Source organism: Photinus pyralis, unplaced genomic scaffold (genome assembly GCF_008802855.1).
Source record: "Photinus pyralis isolate 1611_PpyrPB1 unplaced genomic scaffold, Ppyr1.3 Ppyr1.4_LG4, whole genome shotgun sequence".
In the NCBI taxonomy this organism is placed as follows: domain Eukaryota; kingdom Metazoa; phylum Arthropoda; class Insecta; order Coleoptera; family Lampyridae; genus Photinus; species Photinus pyralis.
This window is the reverse complement of record NW_022170511.1, coordinates 33,614,679-33,636,646: the sequence shown is the minus strand read 5'-3', so window position 1 is coordinate 33,636,646 and position 21,968 is coordinate 33,614,679. Positions and strand designations below refer to the sequence as shown.

Here is a 21,968-nt window from a genome sequence, read left to right as displayed (position 1 = left end):
TTTGCCAACTTTGCGGAAAATTGGTACACGCGGAGTAGGGTTATGTGCGTCAAGAAATGGCGGAGACGGTATAATAAGTTACGGAATTGGCGTGAATCATAAAAAGTAAAATGGTAGGAATTAGGCTGTTAGCAGAGAGCCGTGAGTCAATACGCGTTAAGCTTAAGCCACGATAGCGTTTGCGTCGAGCGGTTAAAAAAGTTACAACCTGTAAGTTAGCGCAAGGTGGATTTTAGTCTGCGTAAAGAATTCAAATTAAACCTCCGGGTAATTGGTGTCAAGCCGCGAGAAAAAAATTCAAACAGTACGTGTAAAGTACTTGAAACGCGGTATGGAAATCGACGATCGTTAAATTTACACGACCCTCGTAAGTATTTTTAATTAAAATAGTTAAAATAGTAAGCTTGTTTAAGAGTATCATATGGCAATAAATGTGATTCACCATTTATAACGCAAGTGTTATTTTCCGAATGGTAAACGTCCCGTAAATAAGACAGTGGAACACCATTGAGCCCCTCGTCCACCACAGTATCATAATTAACAATTACGTTTCCAGTAATAGTAACCGGTCCCTTTACTGCCTGTTCTCCGGTTTTCATCAAAATGTTATCCACGTGAATGCCATTCAAATATTCCGAATTGAGCATCCTTGTGACGCGAAAACCGTTTACGAAATTCTTAAAACCGGTAATGACCGGATTTTTTTCATCTTTGTAGATCACATTATCGGTGAACAGTTTAAAGGGCACTCCATTGAAGTGCTTTAAATTGAAATGATTGACGAAGAGGTCCCCCTAAAAGAAGGAAGGTAAGTTTCGCGCAGCCAAGTAACAGCCTTACAGCGAAAGTGACTTCGGTGAAATTGTTGTTTTTGTCGGTCCAAACGGGCGATTTGACAAGCTCAGTAACGTCTTCTCCGTTAATAACTTGTTCCACTGACAAGTTTCCGATCACGTTGATATCTGCAAATAAAAAATGACTGCGAGTAGTTGAAAGCTGGAGTTACTTTTCACAAACAGGTCGCCGGCAACGAATTTATCCGATATCAGATCTAAGTAGTAGTCACGGTCGAAGAGTTTCTCAAATAATTCCCCATTAACCCATTTGGCAATTAGGTTCTCCGCGTGGAGACGCCCCGCTGTGTATTTAGCAGAGATTGTTTGTTGTCTTGTCGCGCTTAAGCGTCTTTTGTCAAATTCCTCAAGAGAGAAGTTGTCTATTGATCCCGCCAGGCTCCCTTCCACAATAACATTGCGCGCCTGTATTTTGGAAAAGTCTATCAAATTAATTTCCATATCTCTTTCACTTCCATCGGTGTCGTAAAAGTAATTGGCAACGGGAAATTCATTCAACGTGCCTGATATTTCCATCTTGGTCGCTGTCAAATCAACCATTCGACCATCATTTTCGAATACAAGAGTGGCCGGCAAAAACTGATCACCGCTAAGCTTCACTGTTTCTAGGTCCAGTTTCGTAATATTGATGCCTGAGTATAACCCCTGCACTAGGAGATTCTGGAAGACTACGGCACCATTCAATGTCTGCATTAAAATTGTTTGCTCAGTGTTCGTGGTGATGATGGAAGAAAGTGGGATGCCACCAACACGCTCTGACGTCGATATGATACCATTGCTAACGGAAAGCCCCTTCGTAAAGTTTTTAACTGAGGTAACATGTGCGTAACTATCAGTCTGAAAGTTACAGCTAAGTCACTTGATCAAAAATGATCATACTAACCAGATAAATGACATCCTGGAGAAGATCTTGCAGGTTCTTATTATTGTAGTTCTCCGATACAATAACACTGCCCTCTACAATTAGGGATCTAAAATTGGCTCTCGCGCTAATCCTGTTAGTCTCCAACAGACCAGGATTGGGCAAGAATTTTTCCATAAATGATCCTGTTATGTTAACCTCATCCTTTACATTAATAACCTCCGTAACTTCAAGATCAGTGAAAAGGAAGTTTCCCGGTAACGACTGACTAGTGGAAAGCGTTACAATGTTGTCTGGTCTGATTCCATTAAGACTACCCTCAATGATGAGCTGTTCCACGTGCAACGGACTCAAGAAGTTTTTTTGGCCTAAGCAGAACAGAAAAGGTAAGTTACTTCAACGTCCACTTCCAACCTGTAATTGTGCTAAATTCGGAGTTTGTGAATAGGTGGTCCTCCGGGAACTTGACTCCATTCAAGTACTGGGCGTCGATTGCTCCAGTAATGATTACATTCTAAAAGAAGAAATACACAACGATTCGACGTGCAAGTCTACGTACATCAGCCATAAACGTCTCCCCAGGAATGTAACTGTCGACATCTCTTAAACGGAGAGACTTTTTGAACAATTCGAAATTCTCCCCGTTGACATTTTCAACGGTAATATCTCCAAGCATTTCAACCGAATCCAAATCTAAGGTTTCCACTTTTGAACCGACGTCCCCGACGATCTCTGCGAAACTTTTTTGAATCCGAAAACTATTCGCCTGGGAAGTGTTCAATTTTTTTGTTACGATTACGTGTTCAAACTCGAAAGTATCTGGAAAATAACCGTTATCGTGATTCATGTGAGTATTATTACCGTTGTATGTCCTTTTCATTTCGACCACTTCGTTCATTAGGCGAATGTCGTTTACGTTTCCGTGTGTGGTCGTAACATCGCCAAATACCTCCACCTGATTTTCAAATACCAATCGCCCATTTAATCTTAGAGGCTGATCGGTCTTGTACAACAAATCTTCGGAATTAATTCCGTTAGCCACTCTAAACGTGAGGCTGCCAATGTTGGCACTATTGATAGTTTTATGACCTGAGATTATATTCGCCGCATTCTTTCTGTGAACAAGTGAGCTGAAAAAGATGAGATAGTGGAGGTAACTTACTGCACTGTGTCACGCAGTACTTCCTCAACACTTTCATCATTAATTAGATCAGTATTGATGTTTTGAAATGAGATGGAGCCCAAAGCTTGCAAATCCCCGTACACGTTCAATAATCCAAAGCGCCTTTCTGCCTCATTATCAGCTGCAATTTTTCCAAATTCGGCTTTTGTTTCGCTTAGATTTTTTTCAAAATCATCAGTTAGATGTTTTAGGTCACCGACGTGAACTACTTGATCATCTGGAAGCGGTACAATAACTGTGGTCACCTCCTCTTGATACACCGGCAAAATGGTGACACGATCTACATCGTCTTCACGAGGGGTCGTTTCTAAACGTTTTTGAATCGATTCAATTTGGGCTTTTTGTTCCGATATCATTTTCTGAAAACGGAATAAAGTTATTCTCAGTGTACCTTGAGCATCCAAGATGTTTGGCAATTTAGTTGTTAATCACAGATGTAAGTAAAACAGATTGTAGAATATACGAGTGTGAATTTAAAATTGTACAAAAAAGATCTAAATGCAACATACAATTAATTACGTGATTTATTTATTTACAATTTATTAATAATGAAGTCCGTAAATTACTATCTACGACTCACTTGTACGCAATTTATAACATGTAAACACGAGCGCGATTATTTATCAGTGGAGCGTCGATGTTGGAACTGTCTATTAAACACAATTCGATTTGCTTATATACCAAATTGAAAGTTTTAAGAAAGATCACGAACATTCTCGATACGTGCGGGTTAAACAAGGTATACGACAATGTAAGGTGGCAAGTGGGGATTTTATTTGCTTATGTCGATATATAATCTCAGAATTTCGTCATGTTAATTTTTAAACTGTGTTTCTACTATTATACCAGTTCAACTCTTACTTTTGGTGCGATAATATTACTCATACTAGGGGAAGGTCAACTTTTTCGCAACTATAGCATTACAGGCAGAGATTTGGAATGTCAAAGAATGATATAACGATAGCCCTTAATTTGGATGTTCTTATTAGAATTTCCAGTATACAGACCGATTGAAATATAGGCTTGCTTTCAAAATTTGAGTTCTGGAAGCCTCGGCGTTATGATATTGGCGTAACAAGCGCCTAAATTGTTTATCTTAATTGGTTTTATCTGGCCCAAACCGCAGTGGATTAGATCCTCGTCCGTATTATAAGGTGCAATTCAGCAGAATTCCAGTGCCTGGGTTTCTTGAGCAACAACTGAATTCTCGTACACTTCGGGAGAGTACAGAGAAATATGAAATGGAAATATTGTTCTGTAAACTACGCCATGTGGACGTTTTATTTAGCTTCAGCACCTACAGTAATGTTGGGTCACACTGTATGTGTTTCATTTCATTTATTTTTGACGTTAACGTAAGTTCATAGCACTCCGTTCATACGTTTCCGTTTGTCCGTTAGCCAATCAGAAGACAGCAAATTTTTAAATCGTGCGTCATCCGTTTACGACGGAAAAGTTGGTTGAAGTTGAACATTTACGTTTCCGTTGGTCCGTTTTTAACAAGAGTGAGGTTATATTTGGTATGTTAACAGCGTTCGCCTATTCGTTCTTCACAGTAATAATCAGATAGCAATGTGTTCTTACTTTCGTACCATTTTCACATACTGAAAATCACGGAGGGTACAGTACAAAATAAAGTTTAGGTTATGGTTATACTTGCAAATGTACAATGTGGACGGATTGCTATGAACCTTAACAAAATGTACTATCCGTTTGACGGATCAACGCAACGGATGAACGGAGAGCTATGAACCCACCTTTAAATGTTGGTTGTCGATTTAGAATGAACACAATTTCGATAACATTCGAATGTGAGGTGAATGTATTTTGTATCAGTTTTAATTGATGTTGATTTTGTTTAATGAATTAATTTGTTTATTTTGTTTACTTTATTGTAAAGAGAGAAAAGATACGGTTCATCTGTTATTAGGTAATTGCATTGTGTTGTTTTAAAATTTATCTCCGGTCATTACGATAAACTTTTTTTAATGCTACGTAAAGCTAATTAAGTTTAAAGGTAAGGGGGTTTCGCCGTTCAGACAACGCATGTGTTTAATTTCGTTCGACGACGCATGAATTTTGATAAAGAAGTTGCGACCGATGTTGTAGAAGCGAATAGTGGTTAAATGGAAGAGACGGGCGTGAAACGAAACTTTTTATGTTAGTGGAGGTTTTTGTTGTTTGGCAGTAATTAAGTGTTTTATTTGCAAGACAGTCTTACACAAGGGGGCCGCGTCCCCTTTAAGAATGAGTAGATAAATCACTCAAAAGCAGCTAACACATCTTATACTGCATGTGCATGCAGAAATTACAAGTGTAGAAGTATAGGATATATTGAAGGAATTTTTGCGGAAAAGCGGAAAATTTTTGGATATATTTAATTTTTTATACTTGCTTTTCTTTACAATGCTCAATAGAGCAATGAATATTTTTGTAACTTTTGTATGTTCTAGTTCTTCATTTTTTTTAAATAAAATATTAATGATCTATGCCTATGGTTTTCTCAAGTCAAGTATCTCTGAGTTGCTCAGTTGCATATAACTCGATATCCTCCGACATTTTTTAAAAATTTTTTCAAAACTTTTCTTTCAAAAATAGATTATTTGATTGATTAAATAAACAGGATTCAGGGTCACTTAAAAAACCCACTGCTCTGCATTAATTCGTACACATTGTTCACGAGAGGGACCTTTCAGACTCCATGGTCGCTGATTTTTGCCCCCCCCCCCAACCGTTATTCACTTCCGACTTCGCTGGTTTAAATCGAGTTTAAGCGGAGTTCACGTTTACGAAAAAGTTAGTCGGAGTATTGTGTTAATCGCACATTTAAGATAATTAAGATTAATTTGTTCAATCAATCGCATGTGCTTTGTATTTGTCTGCTAGCCCTGAACGCCACTGTTTATTTCAGCTTTATTATTGATTGATTTACGTTCAATTAATTTGGTTCAACTGTAATTGATTAGCTTTGTGTTTAAACGATTAGGAGGGATGTAAATGTTCTTTTTCATGAATACAGAACACTACCCAAGCATTCTTCAAAAATCACTGACTGATATTTTGACCAACATGAATCATATTTCTTACTCTTTAAACCCCGACCACCTAGGGCGCCCAAAATTGACTTTTAATATTCAATAGGTATAGAGGATTTACTGTGTGAATTTTCATGACTTTTGAAATGACAACCTCAAAATTGATCACTGGCTCTTTGTGTATATTCTATATAAGGTACAATTCGCAACTCGAAATAAATTGACAAGTTCTCGATATTATCACAGCCAACTATGACGCTATTCATAAAGTATGTAACAAGCGCGGTTAGAAATGTAAGTTTATTTCAGATCTAAATAGAGTAAGTTAATTATGCTGCAGTACGTGTGTATATTCAAAATGAGGATAAATGAAGGTCATTGTAATTAAAGTAAGAGCAAGGAGAGTCGAGTTAAGTTGCGTCTATCCCAACCGAATGTTGAGGACCTATAAATATGAGTGTAAATAGTGGGAATTTTTTCGCGGTGTCGAACCTATGTTAAACCTACCTGAAGCTGTTGTCTAGTTTCAATCAGTTTCTCAACTTCTAATTCTACAGGACCTTTACGTTGCTTCAAGACCGTTTCGACCATAAACATGATAGTTTTACTCTTATGCGGCACTAAAATACCTAAAACGTCTTTCAAGGAAACAACTGCCGCCCCTAACAATCCATTGAATCCATCCTCGTCGACCATACAATCCAGCCCGTGCGCCGCCTCGCCAAAAAATGAGCAGGGGATCTCTTCGTGCATATTAAAATTATGTCCGTCGTACAGAACGGCCTCTAAAGAATGAGATTTGTACGTGTCATGGTCAACGGTGCGTTGCAAAATTAACGCAACTTCGTCCCTGTAGGTCTTCACGGGAACGGGCAGCCAAAATTCGACATTGGTCAAATGGATACCATTCACGTTTTCTAACTCGATATTATCCTTAACAAACTTATAAATGGAGGGCGTGTCGCCGTTAATCGCCAAAAAGGATTTGAAACCGATTTTAAAGGAGGCCACCTGATTTACATTGTTACTACTGATAGCAATCCAAAACTCAAAATGGTCCTTTATTAGTTTGTACACCAGAACTTCGTTCTGCTTTTGTTGTGGTATGGAGAGATACATATCCGAACCATAAGAATTAATGGCCGAACTGTTTGCGGGAGACGAAAGTTGTAGCGTTTGCGAAAGCCTGAAAGGGGAGTAAAACGCATATGGCGGACAAATGCGAGGATAATTACCAAAACTGGGGGGACGTCAGGGAGTTCACGCTGAATTCGTACACATCTGCTGTATCGTTGAGGATTAGAAGTCTACATTTGTCGCTTTCCAGCTGAAAAAATTGCATATGCGAGATCTTTTTCTGAAGTGGCCACGTCCAGAAGTGTTCCTGTAATTAATCACTTAGTGAGTGAATAAGTGCCCTTAAACGTAGGTACCAGATCGAGGTCGTTAAGTTTGTACCACCTCAATTCCGCGGTGTTGTCATTGATAATGGCCGAAATGAGTATAATCTCTAATTTGCGTGTTTCAGTGTTCCAATGTTGGAACATTTCTACTGCAGTAACCTTCCAAGGGAATTCTAAAACGCACCCTGATTCAAAACGTTTCAAATTCACCCACGCACTTACCCGCCACTTTCTGTCGTGCAACAAACGATTTGCCATCTTGTGATAATTCCACATTTAATAATACCATGGCATTATCCAACAAACCAGCACCGAACACTTTTCCGTTACCTGCCAAGGTTTTCCATGCCAAAACGCTACCATCGGCGGCAAAGCTATTATCAGTTGTAACTTTTGTTATGACCAATTCTACAAGGGAGATTGGAAATTGTCCGTAAATTAAGCAAAAATGTCACCTTCTCGGTTGGCGTATCCAGACTCGAACTGATAAGAGTGCCATATCTGTTCCGCAGAACAGAAGTTTAATAAAATGCAGCAAATTACGAACAAACCATCGATCGCCATTACTATTCACAAAGTGTGGTTTATTATCGCAATAGAGATAAGTGCCCATAATACCAAACTTGCACTTATTCAAATAAATTCCACTTTCTTTACTTTATTTACCACAAAATAAATATTTATATTTACATAATACTCTTAAATTTCTAAGGTCTCGCGCGTTATTAAATATGTACAATGCGTAAACGAAGGAAATTAAGGAACGGATACGGAAATGAACTGCCGTGGATCGCCAACTTTCGGTTGAAACCTTAAATTCACTCTTTTCCCTTTTTGATCATCAATATCGAAGAATGAATTCCAATCGAGTAGATAGTAGAAGCCGGTTTTCGGTGCTTCTGTGGGAGGCGGCACCGTGACCTCAGCTTCAATGGCGGCGCTGCCACCAAAAGAATCCTCCAAGTCCTTGATGTTAACGGTTTCGGTTTCTTGATTACTGGTCGCCGCGCTCGTAGCTTCAGTCGAAGTAGAGTTTTCCTGACGTTTAACTTCATTCTTACTCAACCCAATGTCGTAGTTAATCGGATTTAAGTCGTCGTCATCTGCGCCAAGAAGCCCAGAGTCGTTTTTTTGCAAACTTCCCACGAGTTCCTTCAGCTGGTCCATGTCCAATTTGTTCAAGTCTGCCTCACTGGCTGTACCGTTCAGTTTTTCTAACTGCTTAATAAGTTCCATGAGTTGGTTTAGCTTGTCGAGCTCTTCTTGCGTGGCGTACGTGCTCTCAATTGGATTGAAAACGTGAGTTTGTGGGGGCGAAACGTGGTGCTCAAAATCCTTTCCCTCTCGATTCCACAAACCCAAATTCTTCACTACGTCTTGCAATGTATCCGGAACTATCTCGAAGTCGACACCCGGTATCTCCGAAAGTGTGTCTTGAGGGGTGTGAATTTTTCTATTCTTGCGGCCGCTCTGTGCACTTTTTCCAAGCCCGAAACGTCCCAGAAACTCTTCCATTTCCTCGTCTACTCCACTAATTTCTGGTAGCGGTTTAAACTTAATGTAGGAGTCGGGTCGTACTTCCGCCGTGGTTCGTCCAAGATACGGTTCCTCCTTTACTTTAGGCGATTGATGATTGAAATCTGCTAATAACCCAAAGTTCATTAATAATTCTTTCATTTCCGGCGTTAAGGTGTTAGCAACGTTAGAAATGTCAGGTACGGCGGGTGGAGCGGGCGAAAATGTGTCAATGATTCCATAATTCTCCTCAATGCGATCATTGGGATTCGGTAAGTTAAAGAAATCGTACTTTAGAGGATTTTTCTTAAGGGAATCCCCTATGTTTAGTTCATCTAAAGTTGATTTCAATTCGTCAGGTAAATTAACTTCCAATAATGGCGGTCTTGGTGTTGTGAAACGATGAGGTTTGGATGGTTTCGGATCGGAAACAGTTTGATGAGTAAACCTTACGGGTTTCTGAGTTGTGAAATGATCTGAGGTTAATGGTGATAATGAGTTGTTAGATTGCAATTCGTCAGGGTATTTGTGATTAGGATAACGGGGCGATTGTTGTACCGGTCGTCGTCTTACACTGTTTTCGGCGGATGAAGCTGGTTTCTGCGTGGTGCTTCCACGTCGATACTTCATCCTTTCCGTAGTTAATTCGTGTAGTATTTGTTTTACTGTAGCTGCGGTCACTTGTCTGTGACTACCTTTTTGTATATTTGTCATTAGTGATGAACGATTTGATAGGTTAGGAGTGGTGTTAAGTATTACAGCGATGGTTGAGGTTGTCTCACCTGATGAGCTAGTCTTAACTTTCGGGGTAGCAGTAGTCGACTGCACGCCTCTCTGTTTGACTTGCACTTTTTCCCTGCTCGTGGGTCTCGCGTTTCCAGGTTTTGAGTCGTTGACAATTTGTGTAACCGGCGCTTTAGTATATAACTCCTGCATTTTGCCGTCATCGTCACGATTTGGCGTGTACGGCATGACTAACATAACAGATTTTTGATCGCGTTGTTTCGATTTCTCCCTTTGAGCCGCGGCCAAATCGGATTTGGTGAGTTTTTCGATAATTTCCAAAATTTCGCCTCTGGTTAATCTGGGAAGTGACGAATTTGCTTTCAAAATCTCTTGCACTTGGCGCACAGTTTTATCGACATAGTCCAACGAATTTTCCAACGCACTCGCATTATTTATAACAGATTTTTGATGTGCATAATTTAATCCATTTATTTCGTAAGGATTCGACGTGCCCACACGTGGTAACTTTATATTTTCGTTCATCGGAAGACTAAGCACCTGGTAAACTGCTATCGCCGCCAAAACGGTACACAGCGCATTCGCCTGGAAATAAAAAAAAACCGGTAACATCTAGGTCTAGGTCACAAGTAAATTAAAATGTAAGAGCGGTATGTAAGGATTACAATTCCTCAAAGTTGTAGACAGTGACATGCACTTGAGAATAGTTTTACAGTGACTTTCACAATAACTATGTAATCTACGTAAATTCGGTTTCTCTTTCACTTCTTGTTATTGAAAAGGAAAATTAGCAATTTAAATTAATACCTACTCGTACATAACTTTGTTACGGTACTGTGCAAGATATTGAGCGACTCTAAGCTTCAAATTTGCACAGCCTCACCCATCAGAGTACCACATCGGTTTAAGACTGTTAGTTCTAGTTACGAAACGGTAATCCTAAACAGTTTCAATACATTCCGAAACATTTCTGAAAAGCGTATCACTCATGATTTTAACGTTTTCAGACAACGATCTGATTCCCAAAAATATCCTCCTCCAAATACAATGCAATTTGGAACTGCTGGAAATGATCAAAATAGCATAGTTGGATGGCATTGTTTTATAGCTTCCCTGGTAGCTTCTTATCGACGGTTCCTCAATCTTCAAGACTATTATCTTGATTGCTGTGACAAATAATAAAGGCTAGTCTTCAGGGGGAGTTAGTGAAGGATCTGAGGGATTTAGCATCTTTGAACAACCAACACTGTTAAATGAACAATCAGGTGAACTAAAAATCCATAAATCTATAGTAGGGAACAATCACTGACAGTTACACCCAATAAAAGTCCCACAAAGGTCCTAATGGCAACTATAATACAGAATGTGAAATCTAAGCAATGATTTATATCTCCCCCTTAGGATTGCGCTAATTACACATTTTACGTGCCCTTTTTAATCTAGACTTCATCCTTTATCATCATAGAATAAACATTTTTACGGAGAACAAGCCGATTTTCTGTATTAAGCGTCAAATTAAGGACATCATCAATCTTTTAAGCAAGTTGCTACAAATAGTGAAAAAGGCGGAGTAACTTTTTTGTAGGTAGCAGAAAATTGAAAAAAATGACAAAACTTCGTAACTGTTGGCTACCAAGTCTAAAGTTCCAGCCAACATTCCGAAACCTACGCGGAGTGCAACGCAATTTGGTACCTGAGAATCGTTCACGTTTTTTCCCGTTCAGGAAGTTCTTTCGGTGTACACCTTAACGCCTTCAAAGAAACATGTGTTCTAAATGTCAAGTCTCTTTGCAACTGCAAAACATAAAATCTTGTTTTTTTCTGGTTCCCGTTCCCGTGGGAATTTTGTAAAGTGTTTTACTAACTCTGAGGCTTTCGCGGGCATACAGGTACGTCCAACCATTTCCCAGAGTTTTATTGCAATCAGATGAACGGTTTGGACAAGACACTGTACAGCGCTCCCTGCACAAGCGTTTGTGGGGGGGGGGCCTACGCTTTTCAGCGACGCCTGGTTCAGTTTCATACGAGCCCTCGAAGCGGCGGGACGTCCTTTTCAGTGACCCTCCGCGAAGAGCCTCCTCGTGGTGAGGATGGAGAGAACTTTGGAGAAACTATGCGAGAAAATTCAGTCTTTCAGGATGATTAATTGTCGTTCAAGTCGTTCAACGATCATTTCACTCGTGTGCAAGATTCGCTGAACAAATACCGCCCAATGAGCGTTCGTTTGATGTCAGAACAATAAATTTGCCGAAAACTGATGTTTATTGAATTGTTCCAGAAGACTTAGTCATGCGTAAGATTTTCACGAAACTTGTGCCAAAAAGTATTGTCCGACGCTTAAAAGCAGCAGCGCGTGGAAATGTGCAACGAACGAGCTACTTGAACTCCGTAACTTCCTTGACAACGCCAACGTCATCACAGGAGATGGCTGAAACCCCACCCACTCAGAAATAAAGGCATAAATTTAAAAAAATAAAGAAAATAAATAAATGAAAGTGACATATAATAAAATACATCTAATAGAATGTTTACGTGTGAGAAAGTTTATTGAATAGTTTATTTAAAAGTGTAAAATGATTCGAAATGCCGAAAGAGCTCCTACAAATTTAGACAGAATGCATTTAGCCAAAGCCATGCCGTATTCCCCTAGAACTCAGCGGAAAAAAGAAACGAGCCGAAGAAACTTCCGAATCATTGTTCACAGAGGGTAAATATAGGAAAAAAATTTGGGACAATAGCTACAATATAGAAAAATGAACAATCCGAGAAAGTAACTCTTGAATTTGAATAATTTAAATCTGACTTTAATCTAATATAAAATTTGATATGCTCAAAAATAGTGAGCTCAAATAGGTTATAGGTTTAAAAGCAACTCCACTCCTTTCCCATTTGTGAAAAATAATATTCCGAAGTCTCTTAAATAAAGTACATAAAATACTTTGTTAATTAGCGGGACCTTCTTCAATCCAGAAGGTATCTGAAGGTCCAGGCTACGGTAACCTTAGACTGAAGTTATATTTCGAGATGAATGCCGCTAAGTAATTTTAACACTCCAGCATTTACCTTTGCACGGCATCGAAACATCAAAAGAACATGAACAACTGACCAATCTTAAACAAATGAAAATAAGAATAACATTTAAAGTGAAACAAGCAAATAACAAACAAATTCGTGGGTTACCTCCGGCTAGTTACAAGTAGGTGAAGGCAATACATTTCACAATAAAACGAAGAATTACAATTAAAATTAAGTACATTACCTTTTGATATGGTACAAATATTATACAAAACTACAATTAAAGTTCGAACAAAATCAACTGGACTCTGACTAAACGCAGAAAACAAAGTAACACTAAATTTGACAATGGGCCTGTATGAACTTCAAAAAATGCAAAATTAGCAAAGCTAAATCAAGACACTATTTGCTACATATACAGACTAACATTGTTTAAAAATGGTTGATATAATTGCAACACTGTTGTGTTGAAATCAGACATCTCAGAGTGGCTCCACAAATATTTTTGAAGACGGACCCCAAAAATGAAGTTACGCCACTGCCACTCCCCACATTCAAGCTTCATCATTCAATATTGAAGGGTATACTCTTTGCTATAAACCACGTTTCGAACTTCAAAATTCTTTACGGAAGATTGAAAGATCAAAATTCGAGACGGACATTAAGAATTCAAAAAGTTGCATTTCCCCTGTCTCTGTCAATCGTAAAGCACCCCCGATTCTCTAACAATTTTCAGTCGATCGATTTCCAATGCCTGCCGAGATTTCCGGTGACGATATTCACAAACCATAAGCTGGGTTACGTATAACCTACTCACCTCATTAGAAATTTATTCTCTTATATGCCCACCATTTTGGATTTGAGCGATCGCTGGTGTTCAAAGCGATTTTCAACGGTACGGTACTTCCTAGTCTCAAATCGCAACATTGCATTTGTATTTTCACCATTTTTTTTTATTAAAAAAAGGTGGTATTTTTTGTGTATTGTCCGTCCGTCTGTCTGTTCGTTCTGCTTTGAACTACTTTTAGGGCAGTTGTGCTAGAGTACTGGACTTGTTTGCAATAGGTAGCCTATATCTTGAAGGTGTGTCACACAGCTACCCGGGGGGGGGGGGGGGATCTACCAATTACCGCCCTTCTCTACCCCTTATCAAAATAGGGAGTGGGAGACTAGTTTTATCCTTCATGGTACTCTAAGGACTTGATTCGTCTTGCATTATGTAGCGTGGATTTTTAATGTATGCCAAGGGGCCGTTAACACTCTCTTTTTGTAAGCAGTCTACATATTGTGTCGAATTCAAATTTCACGCTTCCTTGAAGAACGGTCATTTTGAGTTGTGCAACCTGTAGTTAATAATTTGCTCCAAAAATATGTACTTATTGATTTACTTTTCTATTATCTGATCAGAAACACAGTAAACAAGTTAGTAAAAGTAGACAGGATATGTAGTAAAGTTACGGAGAAAAAAGGATCATTGGAGCGAAAGATGTAATATTATACGAAACAAAGGTGAAAGTAATAACTGTACAATTGTCTAGAAGGTACTACATTTCATCAATTAAATAATAGATAGACCATTATTTTGAAATGGAATACGTTCCAGTTAAAAATGCCTTTGGTATTGTTGAGATGTGCAGTACCCTAATGCCAAAATTACGGTCTGTTATAGTTATAGTGTTCTAGAAATTTAAAATTGTATCAATTACTTTTGTATAATCGGCCCAATTTGCGAAACGCTGGGATTTGAATAGCCAACATGTTACACATAATGGCACCACGCATACCTAATAGCTGCCGTTGATGCAATAACAAAAAGGTTCGTTTCATGAGGTAATTAAGTGGAAAATTGTTTAAATTTGTAAGTCATGGGTATTTAACTATCGCTGCTTCCTCTCCGTGCATGTATTTCGCTAATGGGTAATTAAATGATAATTCTAGCATCTCTGACTGGGTCGAAATAGAGAGTTGTTTATTGACCCCTGTTCATTTTTGTCTTCTTGAGATTTATCTAATAAATTATGCGCGTTTACCTCATTGACTGACAGGTAGAAAACAGATAATTATACTTGCAACCCATAGCTATCGCGCGAAAAAGACCTTTTTTGCAGGAACGAGCTCAAAAGCTTACGAAGCAAAATTTTATAATAAAGATCAAAGAATTTGCTAGAACGGCCCTGTTCTCTACTAAAACTACTCCAAAGGGTTAAACAAGCCCGGCAGGTAATTTTGGCATATTTTCCCCCATAGAAAAAAGCTGCCCCAGGTAACAACCTTATAAGCCAATTTCTCTGCAAACCCTTGGAAAAATGCGCTTCAGTTATATCCACTTGTTTGTTATTCAACGCAATACTGCCGCCGATTTCCACAAAATGCACTCAAACTTTTCCTTTTTCACAGGTTTTAGTTTGTAAACTAAAATAACTGAAGACGTGCAGATATACATATACCTAGTATATAGAAAGGGAGGCGAGGAGAGATTATTTCGTAAATAGGTATACGTTAGCCATTTATCAAAGTTTCGGATCAACACATAGCTTTGAAAGAATCTGATTCGTGTATAAATATTTTTAATTGCTGGGAACCATTTAAATAATGAGTCCAACTCGTACGCTTTCACGCGATGGCACATCTCATACATTCTCTTGATTTTGTAAAAGGAGAGCCATTTATTATTTATTATTTTTCCGACTATTTAATCTGACCATTTGTGGCGGTCTTTCAGGAGATGACAGACGATTTGTACTGTTTTTTTAGTTGCGATTTTCTTACTATCGAAGTAAAAGTTTCAGTTCGCTCATTTAAAAAATGTGGGTGTTTGTACTTACGCGAACCCTTGCTTTTTCGATGAAAGTTTACGAACACGGATTTTTATGAACTAGGTAGTAAGCTTTGAATATATATTCAACCTAGTAGTTACATAGTAGTTAGAAAAAGTATGTAACCACAATTGTGATCGTGTTTATACAGGGTGTAACATCTAAGACCCCTTGTATCATAAATTTATAACTCCTTTACCATAAAAGATACCGAACAAAATCTTGGAGCAAAATTGTGCACTGTTACCTACCGTCGCTATTTTTATGAAATTTTCTAATACCAGTGGCATGCTGTATTCCAGCGCCGTACACAACTTACATTTTTTTAAATGAAAGAATACCCCATATTTTACTACCGATTTGGAACGTAGGTACTCGAAGAACTTAACGATTTCGTCCTCAAAAGTTGGCCGTCTTTCAAAATTGTTTAGAAAAACTAAATCGCGCTCGGCGGCTGACTTTTGAATTGAGGCACAGACACAGACCTCTTCCACTTTCACAATTTTTTTAGACACTTTATCGAGAAAAGAAAGTTTTGATTGTACTTCGCCAAATGTCATATTTTTAAATGGCATCCGCCTAAACAATTTCGAGCTCTGGATAGCCGAAATTACAAAATTTCCACTGAACCAAAGAAAATGTTGTGGCTAGCACAGATACCACCCTCACACCTGCGCATCGCGAGTCTGTCCTTTTTGTCTAAGAACATGTGTACCAAATTTGGTTCCAATCGGTTCAGCAGTTTAGCCAGAAATGAGAGTACAGATAGACAGACCGATCGACATGATCGAGATTTTGTTTGATTCCGTTTTTGGTGCTTCAAAGCGTGTATTTTCGTCTAAAAAAGTGGGGGGGGGGATCATTTTTACCCCAACGCAATACCTTTCTTACTAACGTGCGGGTGGTAAAAACAAGCCGAAACGCCAATTTGTTTTTTTCCGAACCCACGTCCCCAATTTAAAAAAAAATTGCCGTGGGTAGCACACATAGCCCCTTCCAAACTGAACCTTGAGAAGTCTTCTTCTACCTCAAACAAGTTCATTTTCTATATGCTTCATCTTCATACACATGTTTAACAGAATGTGACTATTCTTTATAAAATGCTTATTTATTCTTGAAACATGCTTCAGAGGTTCTATGAGATTTTTAAAGATTTTTCGACATTCTTTTGAATTTATATTGGGAGACGCTTAAAAGGTCCTTCATAGATTATTCAAGAATATATTTTATTTATTTTTATTTATGCCTTTAATTTTGAGTGGGCGGGGTTTCGGCCAAGGCGGCTCTACTAACCCAACCCACGATGCATTTACAAACATCCACGCCTGAACCATGGACCCTTAGTACTGCAGTACAGCTTCAACTGAACTACGCCACACGGGCCGGCACCAAGAGTCTTCCAGAGAATGCTCGCGAAATTTATATTCTTCTAAAAATTTCCAGAGACTGCTTGAAAATTGACCTGAGAATTTTCAGGGGTGTTTCATGGATCCCAAAGAAATTCTGCAGATTCAGCTGATACTTTTGGGAATGCTACATTTTCACAGATCCTCTCGAGACCCTTACAAATCTCTTTAAAATTTTTGCGATAATTAAAATTTTTAAAAATGTTAGAGATGCAATTGAGTAAATCCCAAAAATCCACACTGAAACAGTACCTTTTCTAGAAGATTCTTAGCCATTCTTGTCTTTAGCCAGAATGCTACTTAGTTTATCATAAGCTTGGTCTAATGGTGTAAAACTCGGCAACGACCCAAAACGTTGCAATTTCGAATACAGAATCGAGCATGAAATTGGTGTAATAGAGTAGTGGAAGAACTGGGTGTGCATAGTATCTTCAGCCTCAGCCTGCCCTGTAGACTTATTGCAGATTCTATGCGGAAAAAATGAAAAGGCGAAAATTGCAGTAGTATCGGTATGTTCTAACATTTTTGAAATTTTAACAAATCCCTAGGAGATATAGGAATCTGCAAGGAGACTTTAATAAATCTGTTAGGAAACCATAAATATGTTTGACTAGTTTCTTGAGAAATATCTGAAGAATCTCCAGAAAACCATAAGAGAATCCTTAAGAACTGAAATTTTTTACATATTCCTGAAGAATTTTTACAAAATCTTTCTGAATGTGTACAGGGTGGCCAAATAAGAATGCGAGGTACTGTATCTGGGAACGTGTCCATCGTAGAGGCTTGCGGTAAAAAATGTATGACTAAAACGGCCACGAGAAAAACCTGGAAAATATTTTTTAAGTGTCTGAAATGGCCGCTGGGGGCGTAACTGCAATCTGGAATCTAAAGTCACTAGATATAGAAAGTACCGCAATCATCCGCCATTTTTGGGCAAATTTGCTGCCAACTTGAAAAAATTGACAAATAAAATCTGAATAGCTGTCATTTTTTATAACCTAACTTCATAGTACTGTCATGTTTTATAAAAATATATACAGATATCTCCAAACAGGTGGAACAATCCCTAACATTAAAGTTACTAGAATCTGGTAACTTCCGCCATTTTTGGGCAAAAATCATGCGTTCTCTCTCTAACACACGAGCCCAATGGATTGCGGTACTTTCTATATTTAGTGACTTTACTGGAATCTAAAAAAGTGATGTTTATGTGAATTCCGCTATATTAACCTAACAAAAAAAATGTCCGGTCTTTGAAGTTGACGATAATCTAAACAATTTTGGTTTGACAATTTTTCCTGTATCTCTAAAAATGAAGTGGTAGGGGTATTCAAAGGTTTCCGCAAAAAACACCCTGTGTCTTCGAAACGACTGAGCCGATTTTAACAAACTCGGGTTAGTTCAAAAGACCTATTCTTCAGCTACAAATATTATAATATTTGAAGTTTTCGACATTCCGACAGAAATGGTTAATTTTCTCAAAAAAATTAAATGCATTGGTTCGATTTTTTTTAATGAAAAAGTAGCTAAATGATGCCTAAACAATCTCGCGAAAACCACATCCTACTTTTTTGGTAACTCGGGCAGAATTAAGAATCTTCCATTTAATAATATCTACAATATTTTACTATCCGGTAATGAATAAATACGCCAACCAACATAGCTATTGACCCCATAATATGCAGGATGTCTTGCACATAGCATTGGAGCGGATATAAAATATGAGTTCCTCGTTGCAGGATTTCCCTACCAAAGCATGTAAGGTTACATAACGCAATTAGTAACACGCAACGGAAGTCTTTTGCTGTCGTTTAAAGTGACATGTTCTGAATATAGGAGGGAAAATTCCTCGGACAATCCATTAGACTCCCATTTTACGGTAAAGTTACGCCATTGTAACAATGATAACAACGATCATAAATACCGTTGCCATTTTTTTGGACATTAATTTCTTAAATCATGATCCAATTTTAATTATATACGATTGATTATTTGCACAATTTGGAACTCGGTAAAACTTCTACTACACACCCAATTTCAAAATGACCGAAGAAACTCCAATTGAGGCAAAAATGCTCAAGGTGTTCCGAAAAAATTGAATAATTATTTGCAAATTAGCAAATTGCCCATAAGCGTAATATTGTTAAGGTTAAATATCGAAATTTAATCGGTTTATAACTACCCAATTTTGCTTATAATTTGATGCCGAGCGTTATTAAATTTTTGCGGTGATATCTGAAAATGACACCGATTTGGGCCCAATTAATTAACTATCTCTAATTTCGTTCGAATTAATTCAATCATGTCCTACATAAATATAGTGTTTCCTTCGCAAAACCGTAAAAAGTTCTAAATCCGCTCGAATGGCTATAATTGATTCACAAATGAATCGTTAAAATGTAAGTGTCTCGCAAAACCGTTAAATTTGTACAGTGTGAACTTAAAACTGTCTGGATGATTATTCTTTAATTCTAAAATCAGAATAATTGATGTAATCTCACCATTTCAATTTGTTTTGAAATCCTTCACTTTGAAAAATCTTTAAAATTCCGTAAGTGATCAGGTATCCATTTCGTGCATGCACGTTGTTCAAAATGAATTGTCGCAACTGCAGCATTCACTTAACAAACTTTCTTGTACACTGCCACTATGAGAAGTCGCGATATGATGGTACCGTAAGTTTTGATGGCCCCCCACTGCGTACGCCACCCGGTATTAATTCTAGTCAACCACCGCGTTCCACTTTTCCTTATTAATCAAATTATTGGTTGTGTATATATTTTGTTTATTTAATAATAGCAGGATGAATAATAGAGGCATACACGCGTCGTGTATAAATAATACCTAATTTCGTAAAATTGAAAGCAATTTCATAGTAGGAGAAAGTTTATACCGAAAGGTGTAGTTATGGAGAAACCAAATTACCGTGGCCAGTCTAAGTATTAATATATTCTCAAAAAAAAAATGGAACTAACTATTCCCGTAATTTCCCACAAGCCCGCGTGATTTATCGTAGGATGTATAAATTGTCCTACTGCGTAACCAAATTGTACTGTTGGAAATATCATGGTAGACAGACAACAATATTTCACTTGAAGATCAAGTTTGCTGAGCATATCCGCATCTTTAAGATCCTCCATATTAACATTAGGTATTTAACATAGATAGGCGTAACAGTAAACGGGCAGAACACTTTCGTTTTCTCATGCCTCTTAGGTATATGTATAGGTAGTAATAAGGGGCACAAAATGAGTCACAATACTGGTCATAATAATACTCTCCCTTAGCACCACCTTGGAAAGAACTGGAAGTGGAACATTTTTGCAAATTTATTTGTAAAAAGTAGCTTTTAATCTCACTTTTGCTGGCTGGCTGGGCGCGTATAAGAACTCTTGTATAAAGACAACGGGTGTACGTGGATCTACAAGGCCGTGTAATTTGTCAATCTTAGGGATAGGGCTACATGATGTGGGGTTGGCGACATCTGGGCGTCATCCTCGAGCGTAGTTTACTAACGTGAAGGTTTTTCAGTTTTTTCCTATCTTCTACTACAGTTTTGGTCTTGGTCCGATTCTTTTCAAATTGGTGTCGTCGGAAAAATGTTGTAAACGCGCACTCCTGCGTGGCGGAATTTTGTTTTTTGTCCTAGGGGCGAAATTAACAACCTCTTTCAAGGCGCGCGCGCGCGTCTCCGAGAGGTAGCCAACTTTCGGGCGCCTTTTACCTTCCGTTGCGAATTTTGTCACGCGGTTTAACGTTTCGTAAATCTCGAATCGCTGTCTCTCTTTCTCGTGTCGCCAATAGAAGCTCGAGTAATGAGAAGTGCCCCAAAAATTAAGTACTATCTTGTGGAAGGTTTTTAGCGAAATTCACCAAAATGTGGGTGTAATATAAGTATGCACCGAAAAAGGAAATGTGGTAGCCTTCGACAAGATCAAACTGATGATGGAGTGAAAACTTCGAAAGCGAATTTGGGGTGAACGGGGCGTCGGAAGTGGGTACCGTCTTAGTACACAGCATAGGGCCTACCGTGCCCCCCGGTTCTAGCTAGCCTACTGATATCGAGGGTGTTTTATTTATGGATATTGAGATTCACGTGCCGCGGAACGTCCGTCATTTCGACTTGAAAGTTAGGTGGCTCTGCTCGTACTTTTTTAATAATAGAAAACAAAGTATTAAACTCAATTTTTCAACCTAAAACACTTTCTTAATTAATCGAATCGGACATACACTGCCACTGTTGCAGCTACCGACGCTGTATTCCGTACGTTTTTTTAACAAGCTTCCTTCTGATCATATAAAATTTTGAAAACATTTTGAGATAAACTCGAACCAAACTGGCCTACTGTCTTTTGTTTTACTTTTGGGCAAAAGTTGTGATACATACATTTTTGAGAGTTGGCAACCATGCAATTTCTAGGTGAGAAATAATTACGATCATTATTAAACAAACTTTTCACAACTTCAGTGTTTTATTTTACGTTCCTTTCCCTACTGTGCTTCAGGTCAAAGCGTTGTTTACAACTAACGTAAGAGGGCCATACTTTAGATGTTTTATCACGTGCCACATTTCAAATTTAAGCGGGATCTTGTTTAGTTTTGGACATTATATATATGGTTTTGGAGGGAATCTTCATTCGGGCGGCCATTTTAAACGTTGCCGGGTTGACTTTATTTCCGTGTTCTTGTAGTGTGAAGTTAGCGTAGAACTTGGGGATTAAGTACACTACAGTTGAATTTTTAGATTTTTATATAAATAAGCCTCTCCTTTTTCTAAGTTATGGAATGTTAATTGCAAAAGTTTCTATCTAATGATTGTTGCATAATCTGCCGTTTTCTAAAATAAGTATACGAAGTCACGAAACAAATTTATCGGAATTAGGTATCCTCATTTTTTATATGGATTCAATTCAAAAAAGCTAAAAAGAAGTTTTTTAAGAAATTTTTAAAAAAATCAAACTTTTTGTGAAATATTGTGTAATTTTTATATAATTTGAACGTTTAACTTTATCATCCCATGGGCGTCGATTCCCGAAGATGTGCTTTGCTTTGTTCACATCGACTGACCTTGATGTGAACGTGAATGTCACTGCATTCTCGAACCTACCACATCGAGCGAAAAGTTGATCGAACGC

At 38.1% G+C, this 21,968-nt stretch overlaps 2 protein-coding genes across 4 annotated transcripts; both read right to left on the bottom strand.

The window, feature by feature from the left end:
* Positions 1–373: 373 nt before the first annotated feature.
* On the bottom strand, positions 374–7,938 carry LOC116169714. Its single transcript, XM_031485866.1, has 13 exons — positions 7,793–7,938; positions 7,560–7,745; positions 7,368–7,510; positions 7,170–7,318; positions 6,442–7,120; positions 2,879–3,258; positions 2,578–2,831; positions 2,276–2,535; positions 2,131–2,230; positions 1,738–2,084; positions 1,007–1,691; positions 841–962; positions 374–794 (listed from the first exon to the last, which is right to left on the bottom strand). Exons 1-13 carry the CDS (start codon positions 7,899–7,901, stop codon positions 378–380), a joined length of 3,831 nt encoding a protein of 1,276 aa, XP_031341726.1. The 5' UTR covers positions 7,902–7,938; the 3' UTR covers positions 374–377.
* Positions 7,939–7,985: 47 nt separating this feature from the next.
* Positions 7,986–19,488, bottom strand: LOC116169715. 3 transcript variants are annotated; one of them, XM_031485869.1, is made up of 3 exons: positions 19,335–19,488; positions 9,635–10,181; positions 7,986–8,977 (listed from the first exon to the last, which is right to left on the bottom strand). In XM_031485869.1, exons 1-3 carry the CDS (start codon positions 19,335–19,337, stop codon positions 8,094–8,096), a joined length of 1,434 nt encoding a protein of 477 aa, XP_031341729.1. In that variant the 5' UTR covers positions 19,338–19,488; the 3' UTR covers positions 7,986–8,093. The 3 variants fall into 3 exon arrangements, with proteins under 3 accessions (XP_031341729.1, XP_031341728.1, XP_031341727.1); XM_031485868.1 differs by having other exon boundaries at positions 7,986–8,980; positions 19,335–19,487; XM_031485867.1 differs by having other exon boundaries at positions 7,986–10,181.
* Positions 19,489–21,968: the final 2,480 nt, after the last annotated feature.

Excerpts from the sequence above, each read along its gene's own strand:
- LOC116169714 (XM_031485866.1), bottom strand. The coding sequence starts at position 7,901 with ATGGCGATCGATGGTTTGTTCGTAATTTGCTGCATTTTATTAAACTTC. Across the intron at positions 7,746-7,792 it reads TGGATACGCCAACCGAGAAG|AATTGGTCATAACAAAAGTT; the intron begins GTGACATTTTTG and ends TCTCCCTTGTAG. Across the intron at positions 2,536-2,577 it reads AATGAAAAGGACATACAACG|ATACTTTCGAGTTTGAACAC; the intron begins GTAATAATACTC and ends GTTATTTTCCAG.